The 18,048-nt window shown below is 61.7% G+C and overlaps 2 protein-coding genes across 4 annotated transcripts; both read right to left on the reverse strand.

The window, feature by feature from the left end:
- Window positions 1-857: 857 nt before the first annotated feature.
- CPLX3 (complexin 3) lies at window positions 858-4,064 on the reverse strand. Its single transcript, NM_001114505.2, has 4 exons — window positions 3,937-4,064; window positions 3,075-3,813; window positions 2,655-2,742; window positions 858-1,468 (listed from the first exon to the last, which is right to left on the reverse strand). The coding sequence occupies exons 2-4, from the start codon at window positions 3,233-3,235 to the stop codon at window positions 1,244-1,246; spliced, it is 474 nt and encodes a 157-aa protein (NP_001107977.2). The 5' UTR covers window positions 3,236-3,813; window positions 3,937-4,064; the 3' UTR covers window positions 858-1,243.
- A 4,292-nt stretch (window positions 4,065-8,356) lies between these two features.
- CSK (C-terminal Src kinase) lies at window positions 8,357-16,919 on the reverse strand. Of its 3 annotated transcripts, none has more exons than XM_015278794.4 (13): window positions 16,562-16,919; window positions 12,737-12,814; window positions 12,483-12,596; window positions 12,067-12,179; window positions 11,760-11,979; window positions 11,143-11,236; window positions 11,003-11,068; window positions 10,751-10,850; window positions 10,532-10,622; window positions 10,242-10,315; window positions 9,615-9,810; window positions 9,444-9,530; window positions 8,357-9,343 (listed from the first exon to the last, which is right to left on the reverse strand). In XM_015278794.4, exons 2-13 carry the CDS (start codon window positions 12,749-12,751, stop codon window positions 9,161-9,163), a joined length of 1,353 nt encoding a protein of 450 aa, XP_015134280.1. In that variant the 5' UTR covers window positions 12,752-12,814; window positions 16,562-16,919; the 3' UTR covers window positions 8,357-9,160. The 3 variants fall into 3 exon arrangements, with proteins under 3 accessions (XP_015134280.1, XP_040562172.1, NP_990756.2); XM_040706238.2 differs by having other exon boundaries at window positions 13,215-16,645; NM_205425.2 differs by lacking the exon at window positions 16,562-16,919 and having other exon boundaries at window positions 8,458-9,343.
- Window positions 16,920-18,048: the final 1,129 nt, after the last annotated feature.

The raw sequence follows: 18,048 nt of genomic DNA on the forward strand, positions 1-18,048 counted from the left end.
GTTGTTTTTTTTTGCCGCATTATTCTGAGCAGAGATTATATCCCGAGGCTTTAGAGAGCTTTCAAGCCTCCCGCCCTTGCAGCCAGTGAGCACCATCACATATGCCTTCACGCTCTGCCTGAGACGCGCCCCAATCCGGAGCTGTGTCCCCAGGGTTGGTGTCGGGACGCTTTAGGGTCAGATTGTACCGGCTCTCCTTGACATCGAGGAGGTGATGCTGTGCTCCTCCCCATTGCTATGGGTTGAAAGGGACTGGGGGAGGTGGGTCAGTGTGATTTCCCCCCCCTCCAGGTTTTAAGATGCTCCCCCTAAAGCCTCTTAGACGCAGGGAAAGGGAGACGTGGGGTGCCACTGCATGATCCCCTTAATCCGATTGTCCTTCCAGCAGCGTCCTGCGGGGAGGTTTAATTGACTGCAAATAACGACAAAAAAGGGGAAAAACAAATAACCCAAAGCATGCAGTGAGACACCCCCTCCCCCACCCCCATCCCTGGGTAGCTGCTCGTTTGTTTCTCCACTTTAACCATCACTCATTCTGGTCTCTGTGCGTGGGGGAAGCGTGCCGACCATTGCACCGTCGGCACAGTGTCTCCTTGCCTCTTCCCAAAGAAGGGGTTCCCACCCAATCCATGGGATCGTTGAACCTTTGGAGTTGGAAAGGACCCCTAAAGTCCAATTTGGTGCGGTTGGGGAGGAATGCTGATTTCCCCCACCCCCCCTCGTTGCTGCCTGGACACGCTGAGCACAAAGCCCCCGCGTGGGTGTCAGCAAAGGTGCTCTAAATGTGGTGCTTCCGCCACCCGGCACCCAAACGCCGTCGCCTATAGGATCGGAGGGAGCAGTGTGGGAGAAAGGAATGCATAGACATCTCCTGGTATTTATTCCAGCGGCGATAACGGTGCCGTGGCACGGGGACAGCATAGGAGGTGTAACACTCGACTGAGCACAGCACACGACCACATCACGACAGAGAAGGAAGTGTTTTCCCTTATGGGGTCACCTTCTGCCCCTTCTCCCGCACGGAGCCGATCCCACCCCGGGAGATAGGGACGCCAGGCCATCCCTTTGCTCTAACCTCAGACCGGACCGCAACCCAACGACAAAACCACGCACGGGGATACCGGCACGGACGGAGCGGGGACATCTGGGTCAGGGCTTAACACGGCTCGGAAGGAGGACCCGGCTCACACGGACATCGGTGGGTCCCCACCGCTGCGAGGCTGAGGGTGTCACGTCGGTCGGGTCACATCACGGCGCATTTCTCAGCTGACTGCTTCAGGTCCTCTAGCGTGGCCGAGGCTTTGTCCTTCAAGGAGTCAAGGTCCAGGTTCTGGATGTTGCTGAGCTGACCGATGACGGAGTTCTTCTCTTCTTCCTCCTCGTTGTCCTGCTCGATCATCTTGGCCAGCTCCTTGGGCAGCTCCACGTCGCCTCCCACCAGCTGGATCTGGTTGTCGTCGGTTTCGTTCTGAAAGTCAAGGCAAGGGGTGGTGGAGGGCACCAAGACCACATCCAAAATTGACACTGTAGCGCCCACGTGGGCTTTGGCACCAACCCTAGGCTTCAGGGTCGCTCCCTGGCATGCAGGTGGGATGATGCCCATGAGCTCCATCCCTCACTGACCCGGAGGGGACGTGGCCAAGCAGAGCTCAGCACGCACCGGGGAGCAAAGCGAGAGCAGATGCGAAAAGCAGATTGAGCCAACGTGGCTCTGAATTGCCTTCCAGCTCCCATCCAAGGTTTGGGCACCCAATTAAGCTACACGTATGTCTAACGATTGCGCCCACTGGCAAGTGTATTGGGGTCAGCTCTGTGCTGAGGAGCTTGCAAGAGGCAGACCAACTGCCAAGCGGGATCAGGAGTGAGCAGAAGAAACTTGTCTGAAGATTGGAAGGGACGTCTCGAGCACGAGGAAGCAGCAAAAGGATCGGGGGCCGTAGCTCAGCGAGTCCCCACTTCCCCCGGAGGAAATCTCCATCTTTTTCTCTGCCTTTCTTCTCTTTTGGCAGCGGAAGACAGATCCTCCAGCTGTTGTTTGCTGGCAGTTACGCGGGTGCAAGGAGCAGCGGGGCGTTCATCCAGGCTGGACCAAGAATCTCCAGCAATAAGAACAATATCACTTGGCTGAGCTGACCTTTCCGAACTAAAATTAGCCCGGCTCCAATTCACAGCATTCACCACCGAGAGCCGCAGAAAGGCTCTCGCTGAATGCCGGGTGTGTTTTGGGGAGGGGGGGGACGCTCGTGGCAGCTCCAAGAGCTGCTGAATTGACACTGATTGAATTGTTCCCAGTGAATCCAAAATTGGGATCCGTCGAGGAAGCGTTTGCCAAATAATCTATGGAGCTGGCTAATCCAGTGGGGAAGGAGCTGCGCTCCGCTCGCGGCTACGGGGACGACAGCACGGAGGGAAGGGGGCTGTCCCTCGATGAGATGGGGTTGGGGTCAAAAGAGGGGAATTGGGGGTCTAATCACAGCTAAGCATGCGTGTTGGGGTGTTCTTTGGGATGGCGGAGCTGGCGGTGCTGAGGGGCGGCTGGAAGGTCTGATGGGACGGTGCTTTTTCGGGGAGCAGAGTTATGCTTTGGGATTTGGGGCTCACAGCCGCCCTGCGTGGTGGTTCCTATCCGTCCCCCCTGTGTCCCTGTGCCGTACCTTGGGGAGCCGATACTTGTCTCGGAAGTGGGACCTGACCGTGGCCCTCTCTGCCTTGCGCTGGGCAAACTGGGCGTCTCGCTCCATCCTGCGAACCACACGGGGCAGTTACGAGTGCCCCCACCATCTTATCACCCCCCACCGCCCCCCCCACCCCAACCCAGGTCCTCCCCATCTTCTCCACAAAGTCCCGATCCCCCCCCTGTTTGTTTTTTTGTTTTTTTTCCCCCCACTGCACAGCCAGAAAGGAGAAAAAATCCCCGAGGAAGCGGATTAAGGGATTAAGGGGGGGAGAGGTCCATTAAATAGCGTCCTGGCACTGCCACCCCCGCCATTGTCTTCCCCTATGCACAGAGAGCTCCGGGACCTCATCCCATCCCGTGCCCCCCTCCCACTCCCCCCCCCGCCCCCAGCACTCACTTCTCCTCCACCAGCTGCCGCTGGTACTCCTCATACTCCTCGCGGGTCATGCCCTGAGCCTCTGCCGGGGACTTCTCGCCCTCGCTCTTCTCCTCGCCGCCCAGACCGCCCGTCAGGTTCTTCAGCTGCCCCCCAACCATGCTCTTCACCATGAACGCCATGGCTGCGGGGTGTGGGGTGCTGGGAAATGTGGGTACCACGGGGAGCGGGGAGATGGGATGCTCAGAGAATGGAGGAAATGCGGGTGCTGGGGGGGTAGGATGCTCGAGGAACTGGAGATAGTGGGGAGAGGATGCTCAGAGCACTGCGGGTATTGAGGGTAGTGGAGAGATAGGATGCTCAGGGAGCTGGGAGCTGTGGGTAACGGGGAGGGGGGATGCTCAGGGAACCAGGAGGTGCAGATATCAGAGGTAGTAAGGAGATAGGATGCTCGGGGAACTGAGAGATGCGAGTATTGAGAGTCGCAGAGAGATGGGATGCTCAGGGAACTGGGGGCTGCGAGTAACGGGGAGGTGGGATGCTCGGGGAACAAGGAGCTACGAGTAGCGGGGTGAGCGGGGAAATGGGATGCTCGGGGAACTGGAGAGATGCGGGTATCGAGGGGATCGGGGAGGTGGGATGCTCGGAGAATCGGAGCTGTGGGTACCGGGGGCAGCGGGGAGATGGGACGCTCGGGGAACCGAGGAGACGCGGGTATTGGAGGCAGCGGGGAGATGGGATGCTCGGGGAAGAGGGTACCCTGGAGCAGGGAGAAAAGGAGCCGAGTTAGCGGGGAGCCGCGCGAGTTGCGCTGCCGGAGCGCCGTGAGACCGAAGGGATACCCGGCGCCGGGGGTGCCGGGCTGCCCCGAGTCCCGCCTTACCGGGCAGCCTGGGCTCGGCGCCGGCCGCTCTCCGCTCCGGGATGCCCGGCGCTCCTCCCGGGGGTCTCAGGGGGCGGCGGGCGCTGCGGCACCGCGGCGCGGACAGCTCCGTGTGAGCGCGGCGGGGCGGTGCCGCCCGGCCCGGACCCCCCCGGACCCCCCCGGTGAGAGGCGGAGCCGCCCCGCCCCCCCCGGTGTTGTTGGGGGGTGGGGGGGGGGTGAAACTTCACGGCGGGGACGTGTGGAGCCGGAGGGGGATCGGGATGGCTGGTTGATATCCACCCCCCCCCCCCCCGGCCCGCTCTGCCCCCCGGTGCCGCGCGTGGAGCAAACCCACGGGCGACCTTTATGCTCATCGTTGTTCTATTTCTTATTTTTTCCTTGGTTTTGGAGGAAAAGGACCGGATTTAGCACCCCTCGAGTTGTCGCTCGCTCCTAGCCTGCAAGAGCTGGCGAGCCCCGAAGCGCGCCGTTAATGATGTTAATTAATTCTAATGCAAGCTGCCACCGCTCCCTGCAAGCGCTGCCTTGGACGAGCGACCCTGGCATCCCTCGGCCGCCAGCCGGGAGCTGAGGGAGGCGCAGGCACCCATCGCACGGCCCCGCATCCCCTTCCCACCCCGCTCCCACTGCTGCTTCCCCTTTGGCCGCAGCCCCGGGGGCAGCGCGCAATTAACGGCGTTTCCACGCGCCTCCCTTCCAGATGGCCAGCCTGGCTCCAGCGTGCGTTTCTCCCTCTTTTCTTCTCCTCCCGTACAAATACACGGCGTACCCCCGGCTCCAATCCCGGCTTGCAGGAAAATCATTTCATTTCGGAAATTTAAAGACGATCTCTGCAGATTAAAATGATGGAACAGCTGTGGAGTGATGGAACAAAGTGAGGGGAGGGGGGGCCGGTTGGGGAAGGCGGCCCGTTGCCTCTCTCCCCCCCCTTTGGCCAAGGTAGCACCGGGTCTTAAAAGGAAAATGCCATCATCAAGTGCGTTCTGCTTGGCCATCCCTGTGTTTTGAGCACGGCTCTTTGCGGGTTATCCCCCCCCCCCTTTACCCCCCCGGGTGTCTCTCCAGGGTTGTGCTCACAGATTGCTTTTTGGGAAGGCAGGGCTGGTGCTCAGGGTGGGTGTCACCTCCTTGGGTGTGCAGCACCTGGATGCAGGGCTGGGAGGGCGCCTGCAGCCCGCGTTGGTTAACAGCAAGAGACTGGAAGTCAGGACCGATTTTTCCAGCTGGATTAGATGGGTCAGCTGCCGTGTAGCCTCCCTGTCTGAGGAACGCAGAGGAAGCAGCTCTTGATGAGCTGAGCTGCTTGGACAAAGCAGTGAGGTGAAAACGAGCACGCGATTCCCGGCTGTCTGGAGGCTCCGCGGTGCTTTTTAGGAGGAGATGATGGATGGAGGTTGGGGGAGCCCGGCAGCTCGGACATGGATGTGCCCCTGGGTACAGGAGCCGTGAGATGGCCCTTTGCAGCCTTTGGCAGCCCGGGGTGTTGGTGGCATTTGTAGGGACGAAGTAAAAGGCCAAGGAAAGGGCATTGCCTTCTGCGAGGCACGGGGAAGCCTCACCTCCACAGGGGGCCGGCGGCGCTACCGTGTCCCTGAGCTCAGTGTCCTTACGGAGGTGGCACTCAGAGGGACACTGGGGGTCCTGGCTATAACCGTGCCCGCTGCGGTGCTGCCAGGCGTCTGCTTTTCCATTTGCCTTTCACCGCCGCTTCTCCCCGAAATATATTCCAGTGGGGATGACTCATCCTTCCTCTCAGGACTCCAACCTGCGGTAATGAGATGTAAATCCTTGCATGACCTATTATATTAGCTTATGCTATATCACACATCTCCGTGGATTAGGAGGGAGGGAGACGAGACGTCCTCCCGTGGCAGCAGCCGGTGGGATCTAAGAGGATCGCTCCTCGGCGTTGGCACCTGGTTTGAATACCTCTGCCATGAGATCTGCTCGCAGTGTGACGCACGTCAGCCCGGCTCTTCTTTCCAGGTAAGTGGAGAACTGACCCCAGCAAGCTCTCCGGATGGGAGCAGGGTTTGCCAGGGTTGCCTGCATTGGCCCACTCCCGAAGCAACGTAGATCTTATGGAGCTTTCTCTCCCTTTCCTGTTGTTTCTCTCTGATGTTAGAGGCTACCTTGCTGGCTGTCCAGCCAGGTGCTCAGACACGAGGTGATGTTTCTATGACGCCGCTCTTTCAATTGAGCCAACTCCAAGGCAAGGCCAAGTGCAACCCCACGCCGCCCTCTGTACCCAAATCCTGCACCACCCCATTACCTGCTGCAGCCCTCCCAGGGATGAGCTGAATCCAGGTGTCACCTGGAGCTACGGCACCATACAGATGACACCAGGTAAGCCCTGCGGGGGAAGGCAAAGGCTGAAAGTGTTGAAGACCCCAAGTGCAAGAGTGGAATCACTGAGGCTGGAAAAGGCCTTCGAGCTCATCAGGTGCAGCCACGAGTAGGTCCTGGAAGGATGTGCGTGTGCCGGAGACACACCGGGGGAGGAATGAAGCGGCGTTGCTAAATAAAGCAGGCAGCCTCTGCCGGGTGAAGTCACACTGACACTTCCCCGCCGGCTGTCACTTGGTGTGACGGGCACAGTCACGGCAGCACAGGGCTTTGGCGCTCAGCCATCGGGGCGGTGCCAACACTGAGGCTGGGAACACTGAGGGACACCGGTGGGGACAAGGCCAGGAGCATCAGAGCATCAGCAGGGGCTGAGGGACACCCATGGGGACAAGGCTGGGGATATCAGCAAGCTTTGCCCAAGGAGGCTGTGGATGCCCCATCCCTGCAGGCATTCAAGGCCAGGCTGGATGTGGCTCTGGGCAGCCTGGTCTGCTGGTTGGCGACCCTGCACATAGCAGGGAGGTTGAAGCCAGATGGTCATTGTGGTCCTTTTCAACCCAGGCCATTCTATGATTCTATGATTGGGGTGGGGAAGCACGGGGGACCTTGGAGAGCTCGGCACTTTGGGCTTCGAGCTATGCTGGGTCCCATGGCCACAGCCATCCCCTCCATGGTGATGGGTGCCCCACTGTGCCATCCGTTGGTAAGCGAGGCAGATGGGGAGGGTTGAGATCATCCATCAGACAGCGCCCTGCATGTAACACCTAAATATCTTGGCGTCGGTGGCACTGGATGGCAGAGAGCCCGTGCGATGCACCTCCTGCTATAGGTGCAGCTGTACAGGCGTGGGAACCACCGCAGCTGGGGGTGAGGGAGGCGCGGGGGGGCCGCGGTGGCACCCGAGCTGTGACACAAATACACAGGGACAGACACACGGAGCCGTGTAAACAGGCACATGGGGAGACCATGTGCCGCTTGGCTGTCGGTGCGCGCCCCGAGCAAAGGCACATGGCATCGGGACTGCACGCGGGAGACGTCCCAGAGGGGGTCTGGTCCAGAGTTCTCCTTTCCTGGAGAGCTCCAAGGGAGAGGTGGACAGCAGGAAGAGAGCATCCGCAGCTGGGAGGGATGGCTGTGGCCACGGTGACCCTGGCTGTGGGTTGGCGACCCGGCAAGGCCAACCGCAGGGAAGGGAGAGCAAAGGGTGCGTGAGACCAGAGACATCCCGGTGCCTCCTGCAGCCTCTGCGCACGTCAGTGCCGGTCCCGGGGGCTCACCCTGCCCTGCTGCCCGCAGCAGGCACCCCAGCCAGATGGGGGATGCTGAGCCAAGCCGGGATCGCCGCCAGCAGCACAACGGGGCAGGGATCAGCGGCTCACAGCCCCGCTTCCCACCGGGGACACCTCCAATCCAAACCCCTGCCCCCCCCCCCCCCGAGCTGACCCCAACCCCTTTGTGCAGAGTGCTGTCGTGAAGAGAACCGAAGAGTGCTCCCGGAGATGCTGAGCAGTGGGTGGAGGCAAAAAGCAGAGGGAGGGAAGACAGTGCTTGGAGGTGGGGGTCTTCCCAGTGCTGGGCATGGGCCGGGGGGCTACCAGGGGCCCAGCGGTGGCCCAAGACGATGGGACAGCACCCATATCCTCCTACCTCTGCTTTCAGCCCACGCCATGAGGCTGCTCGGCCTTTCTCTCCATTTCAAAAGCCACGTTCTTGCTGGCTTTGCCTGAAAATGACTTTAATCTTCATAAGCCCGAGAAGTAAAGCTGCTTATAGGCGCTGCGAAGAACTTGGGGGAAAGGGAGGGGGGGCGGGGGGGGGAAACGGACAGGGTTAGTCCGGGAGAAATGAAACCCTACAGCATCAGACCCCATCCCAGCGCATCACACCCCCTCCACCCATCTGGACTCCGCTCCTACACCCAACGTGAGGGCATCGCTGCCACGAGCTCATCGGTTCTCAGGCCAGAGCCACCCCACTGTGCCCAGAAGAAGTGGACCGTGCCAGGGGGTCCTTATCCCCTATGGGGTGGGTGCAGGGGATGAGTGACAGAGGGGCCGGGCAGGCGGGATGGTGCCGCGTCCGTATGGAATGGTTTTATTACAGTTTTAATCTCACAGTCGGTAGCATTACATGAGAATAAAGCACTGGACAGGACTGGAAAAAAAGGCCTCTGGAGACAGCATGCAAACATTGCAACAAGTTTAAAGCAAAACAACCCAAAAAAAAAAAGAGCCCGTGGGGGACACCGCTGTGCTCCCAGCAATGCAGCGTCTCCTCTTGGAACCATCACTTCTGTCATCGGGGTTTCCTTTATGTGTGTGTCCGTTTCATTGGCTTATTTATTATTACTCTTCTTCTTTATTAGCCTCCTTTCTTTTTTTTTTTTTTTTTTCCTTTTTTTTTTTCCTTTTTTTTTTTTTTTAATTTTGTTTTGTTTTGTTTTCGTTTTCTTTCTGTCTTTTAATTACATTAAAAAATAAGGATTCGTACTTTAGTAAAACGGCCCAGCGCTGGGCTGGGCTCCCCTGCTCGAAATAATAATAACAATAAAAAAAAAAAAATATAACACCACGGAATGACAACAACAAAAAATATAATAATAAAGCAACGGCCTCCCCCCCCCCCCCCCTCCAAAAAAGAAAAAAAAACCCCAAAAAAAAATAGCCTGGGAGACAAAACAAACGAAACAAAACCTAACGAAGACCGATTTGGAAGGTTGGAAGCGACCAGGAGGGGCTGCCCGGTGGTGGGGATCCCTCTGGTTGCTCCCATGGGTGGCCCTCTGTGCTGTGTGGGCTGGGAGGACCCCCCCCACTGCTCCTCCACTGGGGCCGCAGGTGCCCCCCCTACCCTCCCCACCCCCCCAAGAGCCCTCTCACAGGTAGAGCTCCTTCTCTTTGATATGCACTAGCTGTTCACGGAGCTGGTGGAAGGACGGCCGGTGCCCTGGGTCCAGCGTCCAGCACTTCTTCATCACCTCGTAGACGATGGCCGGGCAGCCGTCTGGAGGGTCCATCTTATAGCCCTTCTCCACCCGGGGCACCACGTCCTTCAGGGGCTGCGGGGATAGGGGTCAGGGGGCTGCTCCCTAACCCCAAAACACCCAAGGGGCGCCCCCCAGCCCTCCCCCCCCCCACCCCATATGAGCTCTCACTTACGATTCTCGGATAAGGCACTCGCCCGAAGGAGTAGATTTCCCAGAGGAGGATCCCGAAGCTCCACACGTCCGATTTGGTGGAGAATTTCTACGGGGGGATAAAAGGGCCGTGAGCGGCCTCAAGCACAGGGTGGGCCACCTCCGGACCTCCCCCTGCTCTGACAGCTCCCACCTTTTCTCTAAGTGCTTCGGGTGCCGTCCACTTCACAGGCAGCTTCCCCGTGTCCTGAGTGGACGACGCTTCCTTTGTCAGCCCGAAATCGCTGACCTTGGCAATGTTGTCCTCTGAGACCAACACATTCCTCGCCGCCAGGTCCCGGTGGACGAAGTTGTTGGCTTCCAGGTACTCCATGGCTTCACAGACATCTCTGGCGGGAGGCAGAGAGGCGTTAGGGATTTGGTTATCAGCACCGTGGCTACAAAAAGCCACGGGCGTGCATCAGCCCTGCGGATGGGGACATCAGGGCAGCGTGCCCTCAGCAGCCCTGCTTGAAGCAGGAGGGTTGGATGACACACGTCCCTTCCAACCTCAACCATTCTGTGACCTCCCATCCCATCCCATCCCATCCCATCCCATCCCATCCCCTCTCCTCCCCTCCTCTCCCCATTTCTGAAGCCCTGGGGCAAGCAGGGGCAGAGGGTGAGATGGGCAGAGCGAGCAGGACCATCCCTGTGTCGCAGACTCATGGAGTTGCTCGAGTGAGAAGGTCTCACTTTTAACTTTCAAAGGTCCCACTCCCCTGCAGGGAAGAGGGATATCCATCAGGATGCTCAGATCCCCACGCCACACCATACTCACAAGGAAAACTTGAGCAGGCAGTCTGCGCCTAGGACCGACCTCCCACGCGACCGCAGGTAATCTACTAGGCTGCCCTGGAGGGACAGAGAGAGATGGTGCCATCAGTGCCAGCATCCTGCTGGGAGCAGCATCCAACTGCCAGCCCCACACGGCCCAGGGCTTGGGACGGGGAGATGGTAGCATCCAACTTGGGGTCGTGTCCCGGGGCTGCAAGAGGTTGGGGGGCAGAGTGATGGGACAAAGAGGGTTGGGGTCCTCCTGTGAGGGAGGACCCGAGGGTCAGCTCTCACCTTGGCCATATACTCAGTGACAATGTAGAGGCCGCTCTTCTCCTCCACGATCACCCCCAGCAGCTGCACCAGGTTGCTGTGTCGGAGCTGCCTGCGCAGCGGAGAAGGGCTCAGGGCAGGGAGCAGGAGGGCACGGAGGCCACCTCCATCCACACGCCCCATCCCATCACCATCTCTCGTGTCTCCCCTTCCTCCCCCCCCCCCCCCAGCCATACTCACGTCATCACGGACGCTTCTGCCAGGAAAGCCTGCGCTGTGGCGTCATTTTTAATGCACTTGACGGCGACTTTGTTCCCCCGGTAATCACCCAGCATCACATCTGTGCAGAGGGATGGATGGGCGCAGGGATGAGCCACAGCCTCCCAGAGCCCTTCCCAGTATCACCCCCTTACTGGGATGTACAAGGATGTGCTTCTCCCCAGCACAGGAGACCCCACAGCGTTGGGTACGTGCAGCCAAAGCCCTTCTCACCTCCAAATTCCCCTTTGCCAATGATTTGCAGCAGCTTGAGGTCCTTCATGTTGAGGGCCCAGCCACCTGAGTGGGAAGGAGGAAGGTGAGGGGGCGTCGGGGCCGGGGATAGGAGCCTGGGAGGGGACACGGCCACTCACTGCGGGAGAACTCATCCTGAGCTGCCACCGTCCCCTCCATCACCTTCGGTTTGATGAGGCGCGTGCAGAGCCCGTCGGCGTCCGTGGTGTAATGCTGGAGGGGAGATGGGGGTGAGAGGCCGGGAGGTCACCCACAGCCACGGATGACAGCGTGGGGACTTGGTGGGGGTCCCTGCCAGGGCGATGCCAGGCCCTGAGGTCCCACCAGGTGGCAGCACGAGGCCACAGATGAGACCAGTAGGGGCTCAGGGGTCCGGCGCCTTTATCTACCCTGTCCCTGTTCCCATCTCCCCGCTGTGCCCCAGTGCTCTGCGCCCAGCAGCCTCCGACCCAGCCCACAGGGATGCAGAGGAGATCCCGCCACCTCCCACGGTCCAGAGCAACTCGACTCCAACCCATTCACCCCCAAACCTACGGCCCCTCCTCACCACGGGTCAGGGCAGGCGGCGAGTCCCGCATCAACCACACGTGCAACCACAGAATGGTCGGGTTAGAAAGGACCTTAAAGCCCCCTGCCGCGGGCTGGCTGCCCCCCACTAGCTCAGGCTGCCAGGGCCCCATACACAGCCTTGGGCACCTCCAGGGATGGGGGGGGTTCCCACTTCCCGGGACCCCACCTCCACAAGCTGCATCAGGTTCTCGAAGTAGACCTCCTCGTCGATGCTCAGCTTGCTGGAGGAGTAAATGATGCGGTAGTGCTCCACCTTGCCCTCACAGCTCACACACAGGGTGTAGTCCCCGGGGTAGTTGGTGCTCTCCCGCACCAGGAACAGCCCCGTCTCGGGTGGGTACAGCAGCCTCTCTGCCTGCTCCCGTGTGATCTTCCCATGGAACCACCTGCAGCGGGGTGGGAGAGGCGGGTCAGAGTGCTGGGATGGATCCCACAGGGCCACGGGGCCGCGTTTGGGGGCGATGGGGACTCACGGCATGAGGCTGAGCTTGATGCCAGCCTTCACTCCTTCCCTCTTCTGCACGTAGTTAGCGGGGATGATGCCCTCCCGGCCCACCTTGTTCTTCGCCTTGTACCAGTTGGGGTCCTGCGGGGACAGCAGAGGTGTCACAGAGAGCCCACGGATGCCTCCTCGGGAGCCAGACCGCAAGCCTCTCTCCATCCCCCTCCACTGTGCCGCCTGGGACGCCTCCATTTCAGAGGAACTTTAACTAACGAGGCCGTGAATTAATTAACCCAACGCCTGGCCCCATTGCCGGCCCGCGGGGACAGCAGAGCCAGGCTCCCTGCCTATGGGATGCAGGAGGAAAAAAGGGGGGGGGGGGGCTCAGGGAACCTCACAAGGGGTGGGAGGATGGGACCCACCGCCCCGGGACCCGATGGCCATTACCTTGGTGACGGCGACGATGGTGAGGACGTCTCCCTTGCTGAACGGCAGGTCCTGCTCGGCCGTACCGTGGAAGTTGTACTTGGCGATACATTCTGTACCGGATGGCCAAACGGCCTGGGGGGGGGGGGGGGCAAAAGGAAGGGGGGGGAGAAATGTGAGAGGTGGGTCAGAGCATCTCCCAGCCACAGCTGACACAGAGCAGCGGGGGAGCGCAGTGCTCACAGCAACCTTACCTGCATCCCTGGCAACCTTACCTGCATCCCTGACATCTTCTCAGGGGCTTCGGGGGAGCAAATCTCACGGGAGGGACGCGTCACTCGGTACCATGAGACCTGGGGAGGGGGCAAAAGGACAGCTGAGAACTGCAGCACGGCTGCGAGAGGCACAGCATCCCTGTGCAGGCACGCAGGGTTGGGTTGGGAACGCCGTCTGCAGCGGGGCTTATTGGCCAGCACAACTTTCTTCTGCTAAGGAAGCACCAAAACCCATCCGCAGACGTCACAGCCAGCAGGAGAGCCCGGGACGGAGGAGAAGAGGGAAGAGAAAAAGCTGGGCATGAAATAAGACAACATCCCCAGGCCAGCTGCTGGGAACGGCGCCTCTGCAGCGAGCTTTTGCGAAGGGAAAAGGGAGAAAAACAGCCCATCTCCCCCGGGACGAGGCGCTCCGGGCGTGGGTGCAGCCCTGTCCCCGCGGGTCGCATCCTGCTCCGAGCGTGGGAGGGGAACAAACCCGCCTTTATCCGTGCTGGCTGCTGCCTGAAGTCAGCAGCCCCGCCATCAAACGGGGCTTTCTTGGGCCGAATCATGGGGCCTCTCCCCACGGCCACGGCGGCCACAAGCGGCCCCGAGCCCTGCGGGGTCCCCGCTGGGGGTGACGCCGGAATGACGTGGGCGCTTCGGAGTTACTGCCGGCCCTACGGACAGCCGTCAGCAGCCAGAAGTATTTTGGGCAGGAGGAACTGAAAGCAAAGGGGCAAGGCCGGGAGGAGGAAGAAGATAAGAGGGCAGGGAGGCGGGGAGGAAGAGATCAGGGCGCTGAGCGCTGCCGACACCTCGCTCCCATGTTTTAGGGGCTGCAGAGATGCTCGGCGCCGCTCCCACCGTGGGAAGGGAGCGCGCCCAGCAGCGCAGCACTCAGCCCTGTGCACGGTGGAGGTTTTCCTCCCGGCCACACGAGCGGTGCTGGGGACGTCCCCGCAGAGAATCCTCCTGAGACCGAGCCGTGGGGCTGCGTCACTTCCTCGGCACCCCCCCCGAAAAGCCCCACATGGGACTGTTCCTCATCCTGCTGCTCGCAGCCCCAAACCCAGTACCGCCCCGGCCCCTCTGGCCCAGCGCTGGGGGGATGCTCTCCCATTGGGGACCCCTGTGGGGTGGGTACTGCGAGAGAGCACCCATGGGAACGCAGCTGCAGCGTTCATCCTGGAGCTCAATCTCCGCCTTCAAGTGGATTTTTGGTGAGGTCTCAAAGCGAGCCACTTCAGGAAAGGGGCCGGTGCGCAATGCAGCTCCCCAAAATAACCCATCAGCCGGGTCTGCATAGCCATCCTAAGGAAGTCGGGTCGAAGGAAAGCGGCCTCCTGTCCCTCCACGCTGCAATTTGGGGCGTCATTTGCTGGAACTGGGGGGCTCCACCGCTCTCAGGTGCAGTTTTGGTGCCCTTCTGCAGAGCGCGAGCTCACGAGCGTGGGCTGAATGCAGACCCTCCGCCACCGCTGTAGCTCAGCCCCTTTGAAGCTGCCACGGGGACGAGCGCGGCTGCATGGAGCCCCACGCCGTGCACATCTGCGGGAGGGATTTCCCAGCTCTGCCTTTCTCAGCGCCCTGCTGGTGCTCAGGAAGGTCCCCGCCGTGCGTGGCCAACGGCTCCCAGCAGCTCCCGCGGTGCTCGGAGGGCGAGGGTGGCAGGAAGGAGCTCGGGGCTGAGATTGGGCTCCACCTGCGCGCTCCTGGCGCAGCTCCTCGCGTTGGGGAACAAGAGATTGGAGCACGGCTCCAAAGTGGGAAGCGGGCACTGTCAGCACCCCGGCAACCCATTGGGAAGCGGAACGAGGCTGGAGGACCTTTCCTTTTGCCCGACACCAGCACTTCCTCCTCCTCCTCGGAAGCGGATGAAGAAGGCTCCGTGCCCGCTGGATGTCCCTGGGGGAACTGACCTCATCCTTGGGCTGACGGATCAGCGCCGGGAGCGCATGGGATGCGGAGCGCATCCCAGCACGGCAGCCGTTCCCGCAGCTCCCAGCGGAGCTGCTCCGTCCCCACGCTGCTCTGCTGGGGAGAAAAAGGGACCGGGGGGGACGTTCAGAAGGCGCCGGTCCTGCAGGAGGGGCTCCAGCACAGCGGCGTCCTCGAGCTCCTCCGAACTTCAAAAGCAAAAGGCACGCAGCAACCCCCGAGCAGACACCATCCGAACCGCTCTCCAAAAGATCTTATCGGCTGTCATTACAAGCAACACCTACGATTACCATAATCGAAAGAAAGAAAGAAAAAAAAAACAACGTTCCTCCTTTATCTCATCGCAGCTCTGAGACGGTTCTGCCGCTCCTCTCCGGCTCAGCGCCTCCAACTGCGCGTGTCGGGCGCCAGCCAACGGCCCCCAGAGAGGAAAGGGGGTGGTGTTCCTTTTTGATGGCTTTCTTAAAAGAGAGATGATGCTGTCAAACCACAGGCAGCGCCTGGGGGATACTCAGGGGCAGGTGGAGGCCTTGAGACGCCGCTTCCAACCTCCTCGCTGTGGCTGAGTCTTCCTGGGCCTCGCCTCCGAAATTTGGGTGGATGTGGTCAGCCATTGATTGGCCACGGTGCCCGACGACACCTCCAGAAGCAGTGAATTGCTAAGGTTGCAATCGACCTCTCCATGGTGACCAAGCGTGAGCGCCAACCCCACGGCCGCCACGCCACGTCCCCGAGGCCATATCCTTTGGGTTTGCTTCCCGTGCCTTGCAGGGTGTCAGCACCTTCCTGGGGAGCAGCACGTGGGCTCTCGTGCACCCCGAAAGGAATGGATGAATGTGGGAGGAGAACCACGGGGAGAACCATCTTGCTTGTGATGCACCACTGCCACTGAGCGCTGCTGGAGCCCCGTCTCCAAACTCCATCCCCAACAGACGCACCTCCACCCCATGATGGACAGACTTCTGTCCCCAGTGGACGCACCTCCAACCCCAAACGGACGCACCTCCCATCCCCAATGGACAGATCTCTGTCCCCAGTGGACGCACCTCCTCCTCCCAATGGGCACCTCTCCGTTTCCAGTGAACGCACCTCCCATCCCTCCATCCTCAATGGACAGATCTCCGTCCCCAACCAACACATCTCCGTTACCAGTGGATGCACCTCCCGTCCTTCCATCCCCAGTGGACGCACCTCCATCCCCAATGGACAGACCTCCAACCCCAATGGCAAACCTCCATCTCCAATGGCAGATCTCCATCCCCAATGGGCAGACCTCCATCCCCAGTGGGAGATCTCCTTCCTCAATGGCAGACCTCCATCCCCAATGGGAGATCTCCATCCCCAATGGGCAGACCTCCATCCCTAGTGGGAGATCTCCATCCCCAATGGGAGATCTCCATCCCCAATGGGCAGACCTCCATCCCCAGTGGGCAGACCTCCTTCCTCAATGGCAGACCTCCATCCCTAATGGGAGATCTCCTTCCTCAATGGCAGACCTCCATCCCCAATGGGAGATCTCCATCCCCAATGGGCAGACCTTCATCCCCAATGGGCAGATCTCCAACCCCAATGTGCAGACCTCCATCCCCAATGGGCAGACCTCCATCCCCAGTGGGAGATCTCCTTCCTCAATGGCAGACCTCCATCCCCAACGGGCAGATCTCCACCGAAGGCCCTTTGGGACGCTCCCTGAGCTACGGTGCCGAGGACCACAGCCCCATAAGGAACAAAGCATCCCCTCTGCTACCACCGCCGGGACAGACAGACCCCTCCGGCCGAGCTCAGCGCTCCGCCACCCCCTCGAGGAAGCGCTGCCCGACCCCGCGGTGCCCCCGCAGCCTTTTCGGGGCGGCTGACAGCGGTGTCCCGCGGCTCCCCCCCCCCCCCTTCCCCGGTACTCACCTCCCCGAGGGGCCGCGGGCAGGCAGGGCTCAGCCCGCCGCCGGGTACTCCATGCGGCGCCGCCGGGGGCCTCCGTGCTCGGGGGGGGGCGGGGGGGAGGGAGGGGGGGGACGGAAGGGGCGGAGGAAGGCGAGCGGCAGCCCGGCGGCTCCCAGCCCCGAGGAAGAGGCGGCCGCGGCCGCTCGCAGCCCGGGGGAGCCGCGGCGGGGCGGGGGGAGAGGGGAGCGGAGCGGCCGCGGCCCGGGGTGCGGGGACAGAGCGGGGCCGGGCGGTGCGGGGGAAGGGGGAGGAGGGAGCGGGGAGCGGGGCGCGGGCCGGCGCGGCCGGGGCCTGCTGGAAGGAAGCGGCGGCCGGAATCGGAGCGCCCCGAGCAGCGCGCCTGCGCCGTGCGGCTCCGCAGCGCCCCCTGGCGGGGAGAGCGGACAGCGGCGGCCTTCGGGGGTGCGGAGCGACGCGGGGCCGGGGCAGGGCGAGGGGAGGGGAGGGGGGTTCGGGCTGCGGGTCGGGGTGTTGCGTGCAGCGAGGCGCCGGCACACGTCAGGCGGTGGTGCCCCATCCCTGCGGGCACCGAGGTCAGGCTGCGGGGCTGTGAGCGCCTGACGTGCTGCGGGGTGTCCCCGTGCATCGCCGGCCGGGTGGACTGCTTCACTTCCAGCTCAGTTCTGTGACTGCGGGAGCCCGCCCAGCTGCGGGGGCTCTGCACGCGGGGAGGTGGGCGCCCCGCTCCCATGGCCCGGCACCGCGCCGCCCTGCCCCGGGCTATCAAGCGCTGCCTGCTCAGGGGCAGAGCCGCCTGTCACTTCCTGCCCTGCGCTGCGTGCAGCCATGTAGGGCGAAGCAGGAAGCCCGGCACGGTGCGTGCATCCCCCCCTTGTGCAGGGGACCGTGCAGGTGACACCACGGGAGCTCGCTGCCGACAGCTCCAGCAGCCCAGACGGTGCCCAACGCATCGGGGGGATCGCTATGGAGCCGCCCGCGATGGAGCTCAGTGCCCCGAAGGATGCTGGGGTGCAGGCTGGTCCCGCTCGTGTGCGTCCCTTCTCCACGCTCTGTCTCACTCGGAGCGGTGCTGGGAGGAAATGAGAGCAGCTCTGCTTGCAGCAAAGCGCGGATGCGGGCACCAACCCGTGCAGCCTCCCCAGGGCAGAAACGCCGCGAGCGAAGCAGCGCACCTGTATGCCGAGCCGAACCCGGAGGCAGGTGGATGTGGTCCTGCAGCACTGCAAGCTCCAGGGCGGCGGGGATACAAAGCTCCCACCCCAACTGAGCACCCCCCAACTGAGCATCCCTCTCCCCGAATGAGCATCCTCCTGATGAGCATCCCCCAAAACGCGCATCCCCCAAACGCTCGGAGGAGGAGCGCAGCCTTTCGGGGAAGGGTTCCGTGCGCGCAGAGCAGAGATGTGGCAGATGCCACACGAGGGCGATCACGTCCCAAAGGCGACGCAGGGGGGACAAAAAGGCTCCGGAGAGCCTCGCTGCTTCAT

This window comes from Gallus gallus, chromosome 10 (genome assembly GCF_016699485.2).
Source record: "Gallus gallus isolate bGalGal1 chromosome 10, bGalGal1.mat.broiler.GRCg7b, whole genome shotgun sequence".
NCBI classification, from domain to species: Eukaryota; Metazoa; Chordata; class Aves; order Galliformes; family Phasianidae; genus Gallus; species Gallus gallus.

What these genes read in the sequence shown, in the direction of transcription:
- CPLX3 (NM_001114505.2), bottom strand. Translation starts at nt 3,235, where the DNA reads ATGGCGTTCATGGTGAAGAGCATGGTTGGGGGGCAGCTGAAGAACCTG. An exon ending in CGGCAGCTGGTGGAGGAGAA is followed by an intron (nt 2,743 to 3,074) that starts GTGAGTGCTGGG and finishes TGTGGTTCGCAG; the next exon opens with GATGGAGCGAGACGCCCAGT. An exon ending in ACAAGTATCGGCTCCCCAAG is followed by an intron (nt 1,469 to 2,654) that starts GTACGGCACAGG and finishes CTTGACTTTCAG; the next exon opens with AACGAAACCGACGACAACCA.
- CSK (XM_015278794.4), bottom strand. An exon ending in ACCTGATGCAGCTTGTGGAG is followed by an intron (nt 11,237 to 11,759) that starts GTGGGGTCCCGG and finishes TCTCCCCTCCAG; the next exon opens with CATTACACCACGGACGCCGA. An exon ending in TGGCAAAGGGGAATTTGGAG is followed by an intron (nt 10,851 to 11,002) that starts GTGAGAAGGGCT and finishes CCCTCTGCACAG; the next exon opens with ATGTGATGCTGGGTGATTAC.